The 20,674-nt window shown below is 58.2% G+C and overlaps 1 protein-coding gene across 1 annotated transcript; it reads right to left on the bottom strand.

The window, feature by feature from the left end:
• Positions 1 to 200: 200 nt before the first annotated feature.
• Evpl (envoplakin) lies at positions 201 to 20,022 on the bottom strand. The gene is made up of 22 exons (XM_069992963.1): positions 19,863 to 20,022; positions 17,174 to 17,273; positions 16,671 to 16,825; positions 16,457 to 16,583; positions 15,643 to 15,768; positions 15,398 to 15,436; positions 15,096 to 15,257; positions 14,895 to 15,002; positions 14,587 to 14,682; positions 12,014 to 12,139; positions 11,306 to 11,452; positions 10,905 to 11,059; positions 10,660 to 10,748; positions 10,177 to 10,349; positions 7,452 to 7,630; positions 7,190 to 7,328; positions 6,897 to 7,090; positions 5,888 to 6,038; positions 5,117 to 5,200; positions 4,875 to 4,985; positions 4,677 to 4,769; positions 201 to 3,836 (listed from the first exon to the last, which is right to left on the bottom strand). Exons 1-22 carry the CDS (start codon positions 19,958 to 19,960, stop codon positions 396 to 398), a joined length of 6,093 nt encoding a protein of 2,030 aa, XP_069849064.1. The 5' UTR covers positions 19,961 to 20,022; the 3' UTR covers positions 201 to 395.
• Positions 20,023 to 20,674: the final 652 nt, after the last annotated feature.

The following is a 20,674-nucleotide window of genomic DNA, read 5'->3' as shown; positions in this document are numbered from 1 at the left end:
TCGGAAAAGGTGGACGGGGAGGCCAGGGCTCTTCCCCATCTTTTTCCATGACCTTGCCACGTCCCTGCTCGGAATCCAAGGACCCACAGCCGCCCTCCAAAAGCACCCCATTTCTCAGGCGGGCGGGCAAGCTGAGACGCTCCGCCGCCATGAGTCACTGGCAGTCAGACCCAGACACCCCAAATGCAACTAAGACAGGGCACGGAGAGACTTCGTTTATTGGAAGCATGGCGGTTGGGGGCGGAGTGAGCTGAGTTGATCGCGTCTGGGGACGGATCAGGCACCAAAGTTGGAGAGGAAACCCAACACCACAAACACCTGAGTAATGGGCGATGGATGGACGATGGGAAGCCTCGCGGCTGCGTCCCTCCCTCTTCCCCACAGCTTGGGCCCCATCAGCGCACACAGGAGCGAGGGAGGCCGGGGGAGGCCACGCGGTAGCAGCGGTACCCCTCCAGGGCCGCTGGGAGGAGCAGCAGGCCGCTGAGGGGATCCTTGCGGCAGCGCGCCATGGCTTCCTTATAGCTCAGCCGTTCCTTGGAGATGGGGTCTGTCAAATCCTTCTCATAGCTAGCCTCCTCCTGCAGCAGCTCACCCAGGTCTTCGCTGATCATCCCAGAGAGCACGGCCTGAGGGACGGGGATGCGTCCGGTCCTCTTGGGGTCGATGAGCCCCCCGGTCAGGTGCTGCACCAGCAGGTGTGGGAGCACGCTCTCCTGGGGCATCCAGCCTTTCTGGATGGCCTCGCCCACCGACAGCCTCTTCTTGGTGACAGGATCCTCGATGCCAGTGAAGGCCTTTTGTGCATTGAGGAGCCTCTGCAGGGAGGTGTTCTCGATCAGCCCCCTCTCCAGGGCCTTGTGCACGGAGTAGCGCTCTCTGCTGAGAAGGTCCACGATGCCCCCTGTGGCCGCCTGGGCTTCCAGCAGCTTCTGCCCGGTGATGGGGTCCAGCATGTTCTTGGCGATGGCCGTCTTGATGGTGCACTTGTTATCCGTGGTTGTGTCGTAGACCCCGGCGATGGGGAAGCTGTCATCCGTGAGCCCCAGGGAGAGGCCTGAGAAGAAAGCGGTGCTCTGGGGGACCGGGGAGCAGAGCGGGGACTTGGAGATGATGGAGCCGATGGACAGCGAGGAGCTGGGCTTGGTCTCGCCGGCCACGAGCAGAGCAAACTCGGAGATGGGGAGGCGGCCGTCCTTGTACAGGTGGTACTCCTCCTTGGAGATGCGGCGGCTGCGGAGGGCGGACTCGATGGAGTACTGCTTCCCGCTCTTGCGGTCCAGCAGCACAGACTCCTCCGCACAGGGCCCCGACGTGGTGACTTCCTCCCAGTCGCATTCGAGCTCCTGCAGCTGCAGGTACTGGCCGCGGTCGATGATGCCTCTCTTATAGGCTTCGTAAGGGGACATGTCGTTTCCGGTCTCGGGTTCCAAAATGCAGATCTTGGTAGAAAGGTTGGTCTCCCTGGTCTGGGTCTCCTGGCTGAGCTCTTCTCGGCTCACCTTGGTGTGCAGGTCCCGCAGGGTTCTCTCCTTCTGGTAGATCTGATCCTTCTCCTGTAGAATGGCCTCCTCCAGATGGGACAGCATCTGGCCTCTCTGGGCCGCCTTCTGCCGCTCGCTCTCCGTCTTCTGGCACAGCAGCTTGGCCTCCTCCTCCAGCCGCAGCACTTTCTGGTGCTTCTGCTGCTCTAACTCCCGCAGCTCCTGCTGCAGCCGCTCCCGCTCCTGGCTTGCCTGGTCCCGTGCATTCTGCAGCTCGGCCTCCTCCCGGGACCAGGTCCTCCCCAGGGCCTCGGCCCTGTCGATCCGCTCCTGAAGATGCCTCACCTTCTCCTCCCGGCCCTCCCGGGCTGCGCGCTCGCGGTTCAGTGTCTCCCACACCCGGGCCCGCTCGCCCTCCAGCGCCTGGTCCTTTTCTACCCTGATCACTTCCTTGTAGATGGTCTTCTCGTGCGATTTGGTCTTTTGGAGGACGTCGATCTGGACCTGCAGGCTCTTGGACTCCCGGTGCAGCTCCTTCGCCAGGCTTTTCTCCTGGTCCAGGTCTCGCCGCAGGGCTTCCGTGGATCGCTCCAGGTCTGGGTCTTTCTCCAGCTTCACCACTTCCTCCAGGATGATCTTCTCCTGCACGGCAGGCGGCCGCGTCTCCAGCTCCTGGATCCTCAGCGTCAGCTGGCGGAGCTCCTTCTCAGCCGCCAGCTTCTTGCTCCGGTCCTCCTGGAAGCTGAGCAGGCCCTCCTTCTCCTCCACGCTGGCTCGCAGTTGTTGAACCTCGCGCTCCAGCTGCCTCCTCCGGCCCACCTCCTCATCCAGGCTGCGGCTCAGCCGGCTGTGGTCCTCCCGTAGCTTCGGATCCTTCTGGGTGAGCACCACCTCCTGCACCACCACCTTCTCCTCGGGACGCCTTCTTTCCAGCAGCAGGTACTTGTTCTGCAGCTCAAACACCACATCCTCAGCGGCCCGCCTCTTCTGCGTGGCCTCTCGAACCTCCTGGCGGAGGCGCTCGGCCTCCTTTTCCAGCACGGGATCCTTCTCCTGGCGCACCACCTCCTTCGTCACCATCTTGGTCTCCACCTTGGACCGTTCCCGCTTCCACTCATCGCGCTCTCCCCGCAGGCGGATGAGTTGCTCCTGGCAGCGCCCGCTGGCGTTGACCAGCTCGTTGAGCTGAGCCTTGAGGCGATCGATCTCTCGCAGCACCTCTGGGTTCTTCTCATGTCTCACCACCTCCTGGGTCACCTCCTTGTACTCCACCGTGGGCTTCTTCGCCCGCAGGACCGTCAGATCGGGCAGCAGCGCCTCCACTTCCTTCTCCACGCTGCTCCTGTTCTCAGCCGTCTCCTGCAGCTTGGTCCTGAGCCGGGCAATCTCCTGTTCTGTCTCTGGGTCCACCTGGAAGATCTCGCTCACTCGCTCCTGCAGCTGCACCCTCGGCTTCTGCTTCTCAACCACAGCGTATTTGTCCTGCAGGTCCCTCAGCTCCCTGGCCAGCGTCGCGTTCTTGTTCCTCTCCTCCTCCAGGAGGCTCCGCAGCCTGGAGGACTCTTTGAGAAGGCTGGGATCCTGCTCTACCTTCTTGACCTCCTTTACGATGACCTTGGGCTCCACAGAGCTGATCATCTGCTCCAGGTCTTTGATGCGAGCCTGGAGCTTGGCCGCAGCCTCCTCCGCCCCCTTCCTCCGGGCAGCATCCTCCTCGATCTGCAGCCTCAGAGCCTGGGTGGCCTTGACCATTTCCAGATCCTTCTCCACCTTGACTACTTCTTTCACCACCACCTTCTCCTGCACGTTCGCCTCCTTCTGCTCCAGGGCCAGCAGTTCCTTCTTCAGCGCCTCCAGCTGGGCCGATATGACGGTGTTCTCCCCGCACAACTGCTGGATGTCTCTGTTCAGCCGGGTGGCCTGGCTGTCCAGGCCAGGGTCTCTCTCGATCTGGGTGATCTCCTTGGTCAGCAGGTGGGGCTGCAGGCTCTTCCTTTTGCTGTCCAGCTGAGCGACCTTCTGAGCCACGGCCTCTAGGTCTGCCTGCAGGCTGGCCCGCCTCTTGCCCTCCTCCTCCACCTGGGACTTCAGCCTGGCCACTCGGCTCTCCAGTTGGGGATCCCGGTAGAACTCCACTACTTCCTTCTCCTCCAGCCTCTCCACAGGCCGCTGCGTCTTCAGCTGCAGCAGCTGGTGCCTCTGCTCCTCCAGCTCGTACTGCACCTGAGCCACCCGCTTCCTCTCCTCCTCCAACTGGGACTGCAGGACCTCGGTCTCGCTCCCTGCTTGGACTGACCTCTCAGCCCCCTGCTTTGCATCATGGGACATCTGGATGTCCTCACTGAGTTCCTTCTGTGGAGTGAAAGGAGAAAGAATGTGGGGTCAGGGGAGGAAAGGCTGGAGGTCTATTTTTTCATTCACGATCCCTAAGCTCAAAGACCCTTCCTAGCTTCCTGAGATTTCCTGGTAGACCCCAGGAAGTGGAGCAGAGCTGAAGACTTGAGATTCCTAGATGCAGGATTTTGAGAGGATTCAGTTCATGCTATAATGTTAGGGTACAAAACAGGACTAGACGAGTCTATAGTAGAGAGCACATGCAGATTCTCCCTTCTGAATCTTCCTTTCCTCTGCCATCAGGCTCCTGGACATGGGCCTGTCTGCTCTAGGGGATGCTGGAATGTAGCAAAGACTAGACAGGAAAGGGGAGAGAGACAGGGACAGAAAGGGGGAGAAGCTAGAAAGTCGCCGGGAGCTCTGGAGAACGCCTGGCTTCTGCTCTAGCAGGAATAGAGATCCAGGTAACTTGCTATCATTGCGGCCAGGCCCGAAGGCTAGGGCAGTGCTGGAGGGCATCTCCAGGACTTGCCTAGGATTGGCACCAGTCTGTCAGAGCTGCTGGGGAGAGGAGCGAGCAGTGGCCGGGCCTGCCCAGGGACACAGGAAAGGATAAAGAAAGACATCCCAGCTGGGCGCCGGCGGCTCACGCCTGTCATCCTAGCTACTCACGAGGCTGAGATCTGAGGATCACAGTTCAAAGCCAGCCTGGGCAGGAAAGTCCGTGAGACTCTTAATCTCCAATGAACCACCAGAAAACTGGAGGAGGCTCTGTGGCTCAAGTAGTAGAGCGCTTGCCTTGAACTGAAGAGCGCCCAGGCCAGCTGTGTGGGAACAGAATGTGTTTCATCATTGTACCTTCTCCAGCATCTTCTTAGCGAACTCCAGCTGGTGCAGCTGCTGCTGGCGGGCGGCTGCGACCTCCGTGTAGGCCTTGGCAAGGCTCTTCTCCTGGGAAGGGCAACGTGGGGGACAGGGAGAGCAGAGTCAGCTCCTGTCTTGGAGGCTGTGGAGCTGGTGTGGGAGATGCTGAGCCCCCACCGAGGCCCGGCTCACCTGGGCTTGGATGCTGTCCTGCAGGGGGACCACTCGAGGTCTTTTGGGGGCTGACACCGCCAGGGTGGGCTCCAAGGAGCAGCGATAGGTATCTGCTTGCACCTCATAATCCTGAACAGAAAAAAAAAAAAAAAAAAGAAAGAAAAAGTCAGTAATGGGGGCTGGGGATGGGGTGGGGGGGCAGGGACCGGAACGGGTATCGAGGTTGGTGGATAGAGTCCCGCTGAAGCGGAAGTGCTTACCTGGAGAGTTGCCTGCAGGTTCTGGGACAGGCGGGCCACCGTGGCCCGGTCCTGCTCTCGGCCTTGGATCTCCTGCATTAGCCTCTGCCAGGGAGGAAGTGAGGGTCACAGAGAGCAGGAAATGCCTCCCGCTCTATCCCTCTCCTCTGCCAGAATGTCCAGGGGCACAGGCAGCCAGCACACCCCTGGCAGGGGAGGGTTGTTGGGAGCTACTGGGACACCTCAGAAGCCCCTCTTTCCCCTGACATCTTTCTCTCTACCCTTCCAAAGTCCATTTTTCCCGCCTGTGGCCTTCCAGCTGGAGCTGTGGTGGGTACCAGATCCCTGAAGGGCTCATCAGGCTGCAGATCTGCCCACCCACGTACACAGGGTGGCTCTAGGGGCCAGATGCATTTCCCTTTCTGCTCCTCGAGTTTCAGCTGAGGATGCTGACCACGAGTCTTCCCGCCTGGGTGTATCCACAGCTCTTGACTTCTCCCAGCAAAGTGACCTGGGACATCAGATTCTCCCAGCAGACCATGGGCTGCCCACGGGCCTGGGCTGTACCCTTCACAGCAGTGGCTGGACCCCTGTGAACCCCACTGCCCACTGGGGCCAGAGAGAGAGATGGGCCATGTGGAGTACTGCACCCTCAGGTGGCAGAAAAGGAAAGGGCTCTGGCCTCCGCCTTTCAGGCCTCTCAGAGTACTTTGGAGTCTTGGTCACTGGGGGTGACATGGCAGAGGCAGAGGCTCACCTGTCCCGGGTTGACCCGCAGCCCTGGCCCCTCACCTTCTGAGCTTGCAGCTTGTAGGCGATCTGGCTGGGTCCATCGCTCGGCCGCACCTGGGTGTGAGGCAGTTGCTCCAGCCAGGAGCTCAGGTTGTCCCTGCCGTTCCTGAACTGCTGGTAGATGAGGGCTGCATCCTGCACTGTCTTCTCCCTGCAGGGGGAGCAGGCGGGGAGCAGAGGTGAGAACTGCTCTCTGAAGATGGGTGAGGGACACACAGGAGGCCACTGGGCGCCTCTGGACAGGTCAGGACTGAGCCACCTGTCACATAGATCTCCGTGACTCTGTTCTGGGGCTGGGTTCAGAGTTGGAGCAGTCTCTGCCCAGCAAGGCTTAGGGAAGTAAGTTGTACTGCGATCCCATTTTCTTTTATTTATTTGTCAATCCTGGGCTTAAACTCAGGGCCTGGGTGCTGTCCCTCAGCTCTTCAGCTCAAGGCTAGCACTCTACCACTTTGAGCCACAGCACCACTCCTGGTTTTCTGCTGGTTAATTGGAGATAAGAGTCTTACGGATTTTCCTGCCCAGGCTGGCTTTGAACTGCGATCCTCAGATCTCAGCCTGCTCTCTAAGTAGCTAGGATTATAGGTGTGAGCCACCAGCACCTGGCTTTCTTTTGTGTGTGTGTGTGTGTGTGCGCGTGCATGCGTGTGCACTGCTAGTAGCTCTTGAACTCAGGGCCTGGATACTGTCCCTTCGTTTTGTCACTCAAGGCTGGTGCTCCATCGTTTGAGCCACAGCTCCACTTCAGGCTTTTTTTCATGGTTAACTGGATAAGAGTCTCAGTGACTTTTCTACCCGGGCTGGCTTTGAACCTTGATCCTCAGACCTCAGCTTCCTGAATAGCTAGTATTACAGATGTGAGCCACCAGCACCTGATCCCATTTTAAAGATTGGGAAAGCCACCTGTGAGAGGGGAAGTCACCCAACCCCTCAGGTGCAGCGCCTAGACTGCACTCCATCTCAGGTCTCCTGGGGACGTGCTGTGTGCCCTGAGGGTCTGGCTGCTCACCGCAGGTCCAGCTGGTCCCCCACAGCGTGGTAGCGGTCGGTGAGGGCCCGCACCTGGCGCTGCTGGCGTGGCAGGTCTTGGCAGAACTCCTGGAAGTTGTTCTGCAGGGCACTGCACGCGTGCTCGGTGGTCTTCAGCTGGCGGTGCAAGCCCAGCACGCAGGCCTGCTGCTCCAGGAGCTCCCGCCGCTGGTGCTGCCGCCAGAAAAGACCCAGAAGCCACACATCACCGTGGTTCAAGGAGATGGAGTCCACCAGCTGCCTCCTCCCACCAGGCTGTCCGCCAGCTCCAACCTGCAGCTCGCTGACCCTCCCCTGCAGTGTCCCTGGGCCATCGGGGATGGGCGCTTCCTGGGCCAGGTTGGATTCAAAGCCTCGAATGACCCTGTCTGCATCCAGGATCTGCTGCTCCAAACCCAGGGCAGCCTTGGCTCTGCAGAGAGATGGCAAGGGTGGGACACTTCCCCTGCCCACCAGATGCCCCTCATCCCTGACCACACCCTCTATGTCTTGGCCCCGCCCCTGGGACCGCCCCCCCTCCACCTTGAATACTCACTTCTCCCCGTAGAGACTGCACAGAACCTGCACATCACTGTATCTGTTCTTGACATTGTTGAGGGCCATGGGCAGCTGCAGGGCGGCTGGGCCCACAGGCCGAGCAGACAGGAACACCTCACACTCCTGCTGGGCCGCCTCCTTCTCAGCTCCCAGACTCTGCAGGCGCTGTACTGTGCCCTGGGGAGGAGGGCAGGGTCAGGGATCTCTGGGCCCCCTTAACTCTGTGCCTATGGAGGCAGAAGAGTAGGATGGGTACAAGTTCAGGCTCAGGCTCCCGAGGTAAATGGACGAGGGAAGGATAACCTCTCTGACCCTCAGCCTCCTCGTCTACAGAATGGGAGATGAACCAGGATCCTGTCTATTAGGCAATTATCCACAAGAGCCGGGGACACGATGCCTATTGCCATCTTCATGTCACTATCCTGCACTTGGAACTTTCCAGATCCTCCATCCTATTGCTCCAGGATCGAACAGCAAAAGCCCTGCTTCTGGCCACTCTTCTGTTCCAAAAGAATGGCTTAGCGCTCACGCTGTGTCAGGCACATCCAGTCTAACTGGGGCTTCTTGTAGCTCCCAACAAGGCTTGTACAGCAGCCAGTATGGCATCATAACCCAAGGGCCACTAGGTGTGTTAGAACACATTGTTAACACCAGCACTTAGAAGGCTTGAGGCAGGAGGATCCAGAGTTCACAGCCAGCTTGGACTACATAGCAAGACTCTGTCTCAGAACAAACAAACCAGGGCTGGGAGCTAGGAGCTCACACCTGTAATCCTAGCTACTCAGGAGCAAGAGATCTTAGAGGATCAAAGACAACGCTGTGGGCTGGACATGTGGCTTAGTGGTAGAATGCCTGCCTAGCATGCATGAAGCCCTGGGTTCTATTCCTCAGTGCCACATACACAGAAAAAGCCAGAAGTGGTGCTGCAGCTCAAGTGGTAGAGAGCTAGCCTTGAGCCAAAGAAGCACAGGGACAGTGCCCAGGCCCTGAGTTCAAGCCCCAGGACTGGCAGGGGAAAAAAAAAAAAGACAACTCTGTGAGACTCTATCTGCAATTAAGCAGCAAAAAGTGGGAAGGAGAGGTGTGGCTCAAGTGGTCAAATGCCAGCCCGGAGTGGAAAAAGCCGAGCAGAGCTGGAGGCATGCCTTAAGGGATTGAGCGCTTGCTTTGCAAGTGCAAGGCCCTTAATTCAAACGCTAGTCCTGCAAAAGAAATAAAAACAAATACATTCCCGGGACCTACTTCGGTGTGACAGCCTCAACTCTCAGCCGGTGCTAGAGACGGCCGGGCCACACGGGGAGCCCCTCAGCACCTGTTCATCCTTCAGCCTTCTCCTTTCCACAGAGAAACTCCCCCCCTTCCTGTAGCACCCCTAGCTGGAGGGCAGCCCCTCTCTTTTGCCCTGGCCCAGCTTCAATTTTTTTAAAAAACCAAACACAAGTAATATAGGATATTTGAACAGACACCAGTTTGAAGGCTAACCCGACTGCTGCCCTTGGGGGTAGGGAAGGGCAGGCTCCACTCACGGAACTTTCAGGGTGTTGAGTTCACACAGCAGAGAGCATCGTCATCTGTGGCGATGCCCCAGACTCCCCCTGGAGCAGAAGACATCTCCTCCCAGGCTTCCCCTGAGCTTCCTTACTGCTCTCGGTATGGAGGGTATACTCTGGCCTGTTCCAGAACCTCCTCATAAAGGTTCCTGTAAATCCCAGCAGCCCAGTCCTTATTATGCCTGTTTCAGAGATGAGAAACTGAGGCCCAGAGAAGTGACTTTCCTAAGGTGACAGCACCCATCAATGGAGAAGCCAGGATGGGAATCCGTGTGTGTGTGTGTGTATGTGTGTGTGTGTGTCTGTGTGTCTGTGTGTCTGTGTCTGTGTGTCTGTGTCTGTGTCTGTGTCTGTGTGTGTCTGTGTCTGTGTCTGTGTCTGTGTGTGTGTCTGTGCTGATACTGGGGCTTGAACTCGAGGCCTGGGCACTGTTCACTAAAGACTAGTGCTCTACATTTGAACCATAACTCCAGCTTTTTTTGGTCAGTCCTGGGGCTTGAACTCAGGGCCTGGGCTCTGTCCCTGAGCCTCTCTGTGCTCATAGCTAGTGCTCTACCACTTGAGTCACAGCACCACTTCTGGCTTTTTCTATATATGTGGTTCTGAGGAATTGAACACAGGGCTCCATGCATGTTAGGCAAGCACTCTACCACTAAGCCACATTCCCAACCCCAACTCCAGCTTTTTGCTGGTGAACTTGAGATGAGATTCTCTGCCCAGGCTGGCTTCAAACCTCAGCCTTCAGATGTCAGCCTGCTGAGTAGCTAAGATTACAGGCCTGAGCCTCAGATATGTGGCATGAGAATCCTCTGTTCCGAGCCCTGGACTGTCCACGCTCCTCCTCTACCTCAGGTCTCACAGTTGTTTCTTGCCTTGTCTCCCTCTAAAGAGTGGGCTGGGAAGGTGGCTCAGTGGTAGAGTGCTTGCCTTGCATGCATGAGGCCCTGGGTTCGATGCCTCAGCACCACATAAGCAAAAAGCAAAAAGCCGGAAGTGGCACTGTGGCTCAAGTGGTAGAGCGCTAGCCTTGAGCTAAAGAGCTGAGGGACAGCGCCCAGGCCCAGAGTTCAGGCCCCATGACCGGACCCAAAAAAAACCAAAAAACAAGAGTGTGTACCCCAGGATGAGGCTGCTTCCTCTCCCCGCTGCCATGCTGGCTGGCTGTTCACCCACCTGGAGGCTGTGGATGCGGCCTTCCAGGTCCTCCAAGGGTGCGGTCCGGTTCAGCGGGGTCCGGGCCCAGCCCAGCACCTGCCTCTCCACCTGCCCCAGGTCCTCATCCAGCTGGGTCATGTGTGTCAGGAGCTGCTGGGCCCGTGGGTCGGCTGCGGCTGCGTCACCTGGAGCTGGGGGCAGAGGTACCGATGAAGGCCCAGGCCTTGCTTCTGTCTGTGGGTGATGGACGCTTCCTGGGTGCCCACAGGACGTGTGGGAAGGGGGCTGGCAGGGGTGGGGGCGTGGCGGGACCTATCTGAGAAACCAACAGCCCCGAGGACCCGAGGGCCTGGGAGATGAAGTCCCCAGAGCAGACATCCCGAACTCAGGGCCATCCCAGGCCATCCCAGCCCTCCAGAGGGGGTAAAGCAGAATCCACATCCTGTGGGGTTCCCCGCACACTCCCTCCTCCCTGGCCAGCCTCTGGGACTCTTTGCTGACCAAGCTGTAAGGGCTCCTCAGCCGTAGCTTTCAGACTGTTCTGGACTGTGGCCAGTTTCTGTTTCAGGGCCTGCAGCTCCAAAGCCAGCCTGGAATGTGACAGAGAAGGGTGACGCCCTCTGCCTCCCAGTCCCCCGCAGCCATCGTCCCAGGGGGCGTTCCCCCCCCCCCCCGTCCCCGGACACCACAGGGTCTGGGCTGGCCCACAGTCTGCCTCCTGCCCCCAGGATTCCTAACAAACCCACCTGGAGGTCCAGGCCACGGCCTCGGGGTCTGGCGCTGGGATGCAAAAGCAGGCAGCTGGAGCACTTTTAGTCTCCCCGCCAGGGCCCTGTACCACCCAGGTGTGGGGGTCACCATTGTCCACCAGGGTATAGCGCTCGCCCCGAAGCAGCTGCACCTGGGGGATGGGTGGGAGGGACAGGCAAGGCCAAGATGGGTAGGGGGTGAGGGCAGGGACAGGTAGGATGAGCAGCTGGAATGCCCCCCCCCAGTAGAGGTGGGAGGTGCTGGGTGGGGACAGGGAAGGGCTTGGGGCTGGGTTAGGTGGAATGGGTGGTGCTGAGGGCAGAGGTTGGCTGGGGCTGGGGCCCGGGATGAGGGTGGGGCGCTGGGAACAGGAGGGGGGAGCGGGCAGACACCGTACTTCTCCCGAGTCCCAGTCGCAGATGCTGTCCACGTGCAGCGGCTGCTGGGGCAGCTTCCTGCGCTGCGGCAGAGGGGCCACCTCTTGGCTCTGCCGCTGCAGGTCCCCAAGAGCCCTCTCAGCCACTCTTAGCTGCTTCTCCTCCGCCTGCCAGGGATCCAGGCAGTGGGGGCTCAGGCTGGGCTGCCCAGAGGCCATCTGCCCCATACCCACCCCACAAGAGGCGCCGGTGGCTCACGCCTGTAATCCTGCTACTCAGGAGGCTGAGGTCTGAGAATCACAGTTCAAAGCCAGCCTGGGCAGGAAATTCCGAGAGACTCTTATCTCCAATTAACCACTCCGAAAACTGCACGTGGCACACTGTGGCTCAAGGGGTAGAGCGCTTGCCATGAGCTGAAGAGCTCAGGGACAGCGCCCGGCCCAGAGTTCAAACCCCACCACTGGAAAAAAAAAAAAAAAAAAAGAGTGGAGTCCTAAGTTGGCAATGTGAAAGGAGCACACACCTACACCCACAGGCTCAGGACTGGGGTGCGGGGAGGGTTGGGGTGCTGCCTGGCACCATGCCAGCCATGCTGCCCAGAGTCCTCCCACATCACCCATCACACGCTAACTGAGCAGGCTTCTGCTGGGAGCAGGCAGGGTTGGGTGGAGGTGAGGCTTAGAAAGGCCCTGACACAGGGAGCAGGCGGCCTGGTGGCTCTGTCTCACCTCCAGCTGTCTCAGCAGCTCTGTAGCAGAGCGGGTGGAGTCCCCCGGAGCAAGGCTGTATTTGGTGTCCAAGTTGGAATTGAGCTTCGCCAGGGTCTGGCTGACTGAGTCGGCTCCTTCCTGGAACTAAGGTCACTACAGAGTCAAGGGCAGAGCCAGGGGCAACGTGCTGCCCACTGACCCTGCAAACCAGCACAGCACAAACAAGGCTAAGCCCACAGCAGCTGAGCTCAAACCAGCACATATTGCTGATTGTCCTTCAGCACAGATGAAGGGCCCTCTCCTGCCTCCCTCCAGGCCCCGCAGTCAGTCTTGCTGGGGATGGGAGGTTTGGGCTGCACTTCTCCCAGCCTCAGAGTCAAAGCTAGGAGTATGCATTAAGAAACCAGTCCAAGGAGCTGAGAAGGTAGCTCAGTGGGAGAGTGCTTGCTTTACATGCCTGAGGCCCTGGGTTCAATTCCTCAGTACCACATAAGCAGAAAAAGCCTGAGGTGGTGCTGTGGCTCAAGTGGTAAAGCATAGCCTTGAGCAAAAAGAAGCTCAGGGACAGTGCCCAGGCCCTGGGTTCAAGCCTCAGGACTGGAGATAAGAAATCATGTAAGCACAAAAGCTGGTGGCTTGTGACTATAATCCTAGCTACTCAGGATCTGAGGATTGTGCTTCAAAACTAGCCCAAGCAGAAAAGTTCATGAGACTCTTATCCTGAATTAATCAGTAAAAAGCTGGAAGTGGAGCTATAGGTTTAAGTGGGAGAGCGCCACCTTGTGAAGAAAAAGCCAACCAAGAGCCTGAGGCTCTGAGTTCAAGCCCAGTACCAACATACCCACATACAGAATCTCCATGGACAGGGGTACTGGAGGGATGTATGGTTATATAAGAAAATTCACTTAAAAGAGAATGTAAAGGGCTGGGAAGTTGGCTCAGTGGTAGAGTGCTTGCCTTGCATGCCTAAGGCCCTGGGTTCAATTCCTCAGCACCACATAAGCAAAAAGGAAAAAGCTGGAAGTGGCGCTGTGGCTCAAGTGGTAGAGTGCTAGCCTTGAGCTGAAGAGCTGAAGGACAGCGCCCAGGCCCAGAGTTCAGGCCCCACAACCAGACCCAAAAAAAAAAAAAAAAAAAGAGAATGTAAAAAATGCCTTGGCCTTTGTCTCTGAACTGTATGAAACATTTTCAGTGGAAAATCCCAGCTGTCTATTGTACTAGTCCTTTTGTTTCTCAGCCTTTTTCATCACTCTTTCTCCAAAGAGTTATTTTATACCTTTTTCTCCCTTAATTCACTCCCACTATTCCCATGAACTTGTGTGTGTGTATGTGTGTGTGTGTGTGTGCGCGCGCGCGCACCTGCAGTACTAGGGCTTGAACTCAAGACTTCGTACTCCCCCTTAGCTTTTTTTTTTTTTTTGGGTCCGGTCGTGGGGCCTGAACTCTGGGCCTGGGGCGCTGTCCCTCAGCTCTTCAGCTCAAGGCTAGCGCTCTACCACTTGAGCCACAGTGCCACTTCCGGCTTTTTTCTTTTTGCTTATGTGGTGCTGAGGAATCAAACCCAGGGCCTCAGGCATGCAAGGCAAGCGCTCTACCACTGAGCCACCTTCCCAGCCCCAACCCACTTGGCTTTTTTTGTCCAAGGCTGGCACTCTTACTCCTTGAGCCACAGCTCCACTTCCAGCTTCTTACTGGTTAATTGGAGATAAGAATCTCTCAGTTTCATGTGTGCCAGCTGGCTTTGAACCACAATCATTAGATCTCAGCCTTCTGAGTAGCTAGAATTACAGGTGTGTACCAGCCTTGTTTCTTTTTTCATTTTCTTCACCCTAAGGCCTTGAGCCTGCTAGGTAGATGTTTTACCACTAAGCTATATTCCAAGCCCCTCAAAAAATTTTATTTCAACATAAGTATCACCAAGTTGCTCAAGCTGACCTCAAACTAGAGATGTAGCTCAGGCAAGCCTTGCACTAGAAATCCTCTTGCTTTGGCCTCCCAAGTAGCTGGGATTATGGGCATGCACCACCACACCTGATTCCCATGAACTTTTAATATCTCAGCTCTGCTGTGGATCTGTTTATGTGCTGTATGCAGAGCTGTGCTTTGTTCATAAGAAGAGTTAAGACTTTTTCACCTTTAAGAGCCAATTTTTGGCCAGGCACTGGTGACTCACACCTATAATCCTAACTACTCAGGAGGCTGAGATCTGAGGATTGTGGTTCAAAGCCAGCCCCGGCAGGAAAGTCCGTGAGACTCTTATCTCCAATCAACCACCAGAAAACCAGAAGTGGCTCTGTGGATCAAGTGATAGAGCGGTAGCCTTGAGCTGAAGAGCTGAGGGACAGCGCCCAGGCCCAGAGTTCAAGCCCCACGACCACCACCACCAACAAAATCAATAAGATGTGCCCCACTCCTGGTGCAAAAATTGCCCCGAGGAGAATGTATACATGACATCATTTCCCCTCTCAGTGACAAAGCTCTTTTTGGACGTTCCCGGCCTCACAACATCAGCTGTCCCAAGGCGCCCCACACCCCACCCCGGGGTACCACACCCAGGGCCCCCAGCCCCGGGCCATTGGCTGCAGCCTCACCCGGCGGTAGTCTTCCACATGCTGCAGCTGGCGCTCCTGACAGATGCACAAGTTCAGAAAGTTCTGCCACTCCATCTTCAGGGCCTCCTGGTGGACCTGCAGACCATGGTGAAGAGCTCTGGGCCTTGCCACGCCCCTCGCCACGCCCCCTCGCCACGCCCCCTCGCCACGCCCCTCGCCACGCCACCTCGCCACGCCCCCGCACTCTCACCCCCTCGCCCCGCCCCGCACTCTCGCCACGCCCACCCGCCTTTCCAGCCCTCTGATTGGGCAGGAGAGCGGTCGGGCGGTGGGCGTGGCCTCCGCACCTGGATGGGCCCGGCAGCAGGGTGGCCGAGCTCCAGCATGCGCTCGCCGTCGTCCTCCAGCTGGTTCACGCTCTGCTCCTCGCCCAGCAGCTCGTGCTCCTTGAAGTGCTGGGGGGTCCGGAGTGGGGTTGGAGCGGCGGTGAGCACCAGGACGGCCCCAGGCCGGCTCGCCGCCCACCGCCTGGGCCTGTCCCCACCCACCTCGTACTCCCGCCGCACGCCCACAGGGTCGGCCATGAGGTCGCTCCAGTCCTGCTGCAAGATGCGATGCTGCTGCTCGGCCAGGGCGCTCAGCTGCCGCGTGCAGCCCTGCAGGTGCGTGTACAGGCTGCCCAGGCTCTGCCCGCGCCACGAGGCCGCCTTCTGTGCTCACGACCAGAGGTAGGAGAGTGGGGTGGGGGGATGGAGGAGAAAGAGGGTGGCAAGAGGTGCCATCAGGCCACTTGGCGACCCTGGTCCCGTCTTGGGGCTGGCGCTCCTCCCCAGCCCTGTCTCCTGCTCACCAGTAAGTCCCGGTATTGGCTCCGGATGGTGGCTGCATCCTGCCTCGACCAAGGAGGAAAAAAAAAACCAGGCCAGTGAAGAGCAGGACGATGAGAGATGGCCCCCTACCTCTGTGCCAGCCGTACTCCACACACCCACCTCTCTCTCCAGAAGATCATCAGGTCTGAGCCCCAGTTTGGATGGGAGAAAGTGGGGGTAGTGGCTGGGACCCAGCAGAAATGCATTTCTGTTAGGATTCACTCACCGGCCCCACGAGGGTCCGCAGCTGCTGCCCGTAGGCCTCGATCTCCCTCTGTAGTATGTTATGCTCGGCCACCTGCTGCTCCAGCTCCGCCATGCCTGGCCCGTACTGGCCCTCACGAACCTGCTTCTGCAGAAGAACAGGCCCCTCAGTTTTGCCAGCAAGGCCCAGGAGCCCCACAGGACCCTACTTGTCCTCTGGGACCCTCCCCACACCTGGAGGGGTTAGTCATTTGGGCAGAGGGTGGACAGGTCCCAGAAGAGCAACCTGGGTGACTGGCTGCTGTTTCCCCAGGAGAGTGCTGTTTGCACGAAAGTGTGACCCTTATTGCGTGTGCCATTCCTAGAGCTTGAGCTCAGGATCCTGGACACCTCCCTGAGTTGTGTTTTACTCCAGGTTGATGCTCTACCACTTCTGGCTTTTTGGTGGTTCATTGGAGATAAGAGTCTCACAGAGGGCTGGGAAAGGTGGCTTAGTGGTAGGTGTTTGCCTTGCATGCATGAAGCCCTGGGTTCGATTCCTCAGCACCACATATACAGAGAAAGCCAGAAGGGGCTTTGTGGCTCAAGTGGTAGAGCACTAGCCTTGAGCAAAAAGAAGCTCAGGAACAGTGCTCAGGCCCAGAGTTCAAGCCCCAGGACTGGCAAAAAAAAAAGAGAGTCTCACAAATTTTCCTGCCTGAGCTGGCTTTGAACCCCAATTCTCAGATCTCTGATTCATTAGTAGCTAAGATCACAGGCGTGAGCCACCAGTGTCCTGCTTAAGCTGTGACTGTGAGCTTCTCTGGGGCATCTCAGGTGCTGGGGATGCTGCTGACCTGCTTCTGCTCCAGCACACGCGCCCAGTCGACCCTGGGCCCCATGTCCGACGGCAGCACTATCTTCTCATACAGGGCGCGGTACTCAGCACACTCCTGGGTCACGCGCTCATGCAGCTGCTTGATGCTGCAGGGAGAGGCCAGCGGGTCAGGGCTGGGCTGAGACCTTCCCTGCACCGCTGTGGCCTCTGGCCCCGGGCCCCAGCCTACTCACTCCTTCTCAATCTCCTCGGCTTGCGGGTGCTTGAGCCGTCGGGCCTTGTCCACATCCAGGAAGAGGTCTTTGAGCAGTACCTCGGCCTCCTTCAGGTTGCGGCCTGTCTCCTGCTGGTGTTGCAGGGCCTGGTTCTGCTCGCTGTTCACCCGGTCCTGGGTAGGACATGGAGGCTCAGCAGGGCCCAGAGCTGGGCACCTTCTCCCATGTCCTCACTGACCCAGCACTGCCAGCCTGAGCCCACCCTGGGACCTTGGTGGAGCCAGCTCACCATGAGGCAGAGGGCCAGAACATCTGGATGACAAGGGTGGCAAGGGCACATCAGGATCCTGAGCCCCTTCCTTCCCCTCCCCCCCCCCCCAGCACAGAAGACAGGCTGAGCCCTCTCTCCTACTGTATTTGGGGAGTGGACAATGAAGGACTTGGACACTTGTCCCAACTTTACCATTACAGAGTGACAGTCCAGGACCACGGGGCATGAGGCTGGCCTGCACAGGCCTTACCTGCTGCAGCCTCTTCTGGGTCTCCAGGATGTCTCTCTCTACCTGGTCAGCATTGGCTTGCATGCGAGAGATAAGCACCGCCAGTTCCTGGGTGGCAGCCCTGGAGGGTGGTGAGAGATAAGAGGGGAAAGGCTCCTGCCAGCTAGGGTCCCCCTCCTCCCCTCCCCACCCTGCCAGCCTACCCACCCTGCAGGGGAGCAGCCGAGGCCTGGGCAACTCTGAGACCCTCAGCCCCAGAGGAAGGGAGATTGTCGTACCCCCATGCAGGCTTGGAAAGTGAAGGGCACTACGTGTCAGTGGCTCACGCCTGTAATCCTAGCTACTTAGGAAGCTGAGATCTGAGGATTACGGTTCAAAGCCAGTTGGGCAGGAAAGTCCATGACACGATGATCTCCAGTGAGCCACCAAAATAGCCCAAAGTGAAGCTGTGGCTCAAATGGTAGAGTGCCAGGCTTGGGCACCACAGTCTCAGCTTGCTAGCCTGTGTGACTTCCCTTCTCCACCCAGCTGCCCACCCACTTCTAGGGAGCAAGTGAATCACCAGCTAGCCGCTAATCCCTGAGAGGACTGGCTGGGGACACCCCAACTTTCTTCTATCCAGCCCTGTCCACACACACGCACACACGCACACGCACACACACGGCGTTGTCAAGGCTTCAGGAACCATATGGATGAGTCAATGCGGGGCAGAGAAAAGCTAAGAAATGGTGGTAACCACCAATATTCTCCAGATTCCAAGATTCAAAGTCCAGATCGGGACGCCGTTTGCTCGGGATCACATGGTCAGGGAGCCTGCGGCCCATGCCCTCATGCTCTTCATGCTTTCATTCAGCAAAAAAAAATTTTTTTTTTTGGTTCAGTCATGGGACTTGAACTCTGGCCCTGGGCACTGTCCCTGAGCTCTTCAGCTCAAAGCAAGCGTTGTACCACTTTAGCCACAGCACCACTTCCGGCTTTTTCTACTTATGTGGTGCTGAGGAATCGAACCCAGGACCTCATGCATGTGAGGCAAGAGCTCTACCACTGAGCTAGCCCCTGGACTGTTTTTGTGTGTGTGTGTGCAGCACTTTTTTTTGTGTGTGTGAAAATACTGTATAGAGGGGTTACAATTACATGGGCAAGATAATGAGTACATTTCTTATCAAGCATTGTAGCCTCCTCCTTTGATTCCCCTTCCCATCCTCTCCCCGCCCACCCAATCCACCCCCTCCCCCCCCCACACCAAAGTTGTAAAGTTCATTTTCGACATAACGACTTGTACATCTCATTGTTGCAATGGGTCCACCTGTATCCCTATTTAAACAATTTGTTTTTCCCCTTCCCCTCCATAAATTATACCGATATCAAATACAGTGAAAGCAGGGATTATACTGTGGGGGAGGGCCCCCTGGACTGGTTTTAAACCTTGATCCTGGGGCTGGGAAGGTGGCTTAGTGGTAGAGTGCTTGCCTTGCATGTCTGAGGCCCTGGGTTCAATTCCTTAGCACCACATAAGCAAAAAGAAAAAAAGCCGGAAGTGGTGCTGTAGCTCAAGTGGTAGAGTGCTAGCCTTGAGCTGAAGAGCTGAGGGACAGCGCCCAAGCCCAGAGTTCAGGCCCCACGACCGGACCAAAACAAAACAAAACCTTGATCTTTACTCAGATCTCAGCCTCCTGAGTAGCTAGGACTACAGTCCTGGGTCCCCAGCGCCTGGACATTAGGTTTTATTGCGCCAGAGCTGCGTGCCAGAAAAGCAGGGACATGTGGAGCCCAGAGCCGTCCTGATGCCCCACAGATGCTCATCAGTGACGTGTCACACCCATCAACTGCACTCGAGGGCCGCTCGCTGCCCTTCTTCAGAGATGCAGCCAGAGCAGCGCAGGCCAGGACTGCCCGGCCCAGGAGGCTGCCTGGAGTTGGCCTAGGTTTGGCCTGGAAGAGTGGCCCCACCAGGAGCTTACACTCCATCCTGGGCTGGGCCTGCGCGCCTCAGGGGGACAGGTCACTCAGTGAGAGTCTTAACTGCTTGCTGTCTTTCCTGCCCGCCCAGGCGCCCAGCCTCTGTGCCCCGATCCCTATCGAGGGTAATGGGCACCCCCACATCCGCCTTTCATCTCTTCTCATATCTCTGTACCTAAGCACCCCCGCACCCTGTAGCCCTCTGCCACCTCTCCCGGCAGAGGGGCTGAAGCCAGTGAGCAGGAAGATGGTGGCCAAGTCCGTCCACAGGGGGTTGGTGACCAAGGGGAGCAAGGCCTCCACCCCTCACCATGTGCCTGCACCAAAGACCCAACTCTTGAAGCTGGACCCAAGGCCAGGGGCGGAATGCTGGGAGAGCAGCCTGCCTGCTCCCAGAAATCCTGCTCTCTCACCCCCCCATCCTTCTGCCCAGCCTGCAGAAGTCCATTCCTGCTCAGTGTGGCCAAGGGTCAGAGAGCCGGCTCTCCTGTCTCCCCACTCCCAGCTCAGGTCCTGGTCTAGAGCCAATCCTGCAGTGTGGCCCTCAGGCCTGCCTGGAGAATGTGGGGGGGGGGAGCCCCAGGCCATCCCCTGCTTCCTGCTGGGGCTGAAACTCTGCCAGAGGCTCCAGAGATGGGAAATCATTCCCCACTTTGGCCTGGGGACACCAAAGTCCAGTACTGGGCTCCATGAACATCCGGGCCCGGCACTACCCTGACCCCAGCTCCCAACCACCAGCTCCCTTGCTCACCGGCTGTGCTTGCTGGGGGAGCCCTTGGGAGATCCTTTGGCTGGGGAGCCCTTGGGGGACCCCTTCCCCTGGGCGCCTTTGCTCAGCCCCTTGAACATGATGAACACAGGTGCCGGCCGGGGCAGGGCTGCAGGCGGTGGCGGTGTGCGCGCGCGCTGGCTCCTCCGGCGGGCTGTGGCGAGGTGGGCAGCCGCGTGGGAAGGCAGTTTCTGGGAGGCCCCTCCCTGCAGGTGAGGCCAGGCCAGGCCCGGCTGGGCCCGCACATGCCCCACCCCCTGCTCCGCGCAGACCCGCCCCGGCACAACCAGTCTGGGAGGAAAGGGCACAGCCCAGGGGTGGGGCGCCCACTCAGACTCCCACGAGGTTTGTACTTGGCACACCCACACACCCAGAGGCCGTGCGGGGATCACACCCAGATGGGGAAATGAGCCAGCGGGAGGGACGCAGTGATGGACAGACAGATGCACACGGGCCACGCCGGCTCAGCAGATGAGCTCGGATTAAACAAAGCCCCGCAAGCACCCAGGCGTTGAACCACGAGGCCCCCACCCAAGGCTCAGCCAGCCAGGAGAGGCCGGGCGGGCAGCCCTGGGCCTCTCTGTTCCCCCCACGGGACATTGGCGGGACATGCATCTGAGACTAATGACATTTTTTAAAAGGGGGCACCACCCAGTTGTGTCCTCAGGGCACAGCCATCTGGCTAACTAGATGTCACCCCACCTGCTGGGGCTCCTGAGCCGGATGCATTGGGATAGAAATTACTGGGATCCTCTGAAGACTCTCAGGCCAGTGCCAGAGAGGCCAGGATGCCC

Source organism: Dipodomys merriami, unplaced genomic scaffold (assembly GCF_024711535.1).
Source record: "Dipodomys merriami isolate MVZ:Mamm:240054 unplaced genomic scaffold, mDipMer1.0.p SCAF_42, whole genome shotgun sequence".
In the NCBI taxonomy this organism is placed as follows: domain Eukaryota; kingdom Metazoa; phylum Chordata; class Mammalia; order Rodentia; family Heteromyidae; genus Dipodomys; species Dipodomys merriami.
The sequence above is the reverse complement of the archived record's forward strand: the minus strand, read 5'-3'. Positions and strand labels throughout refer to the sequence as shown.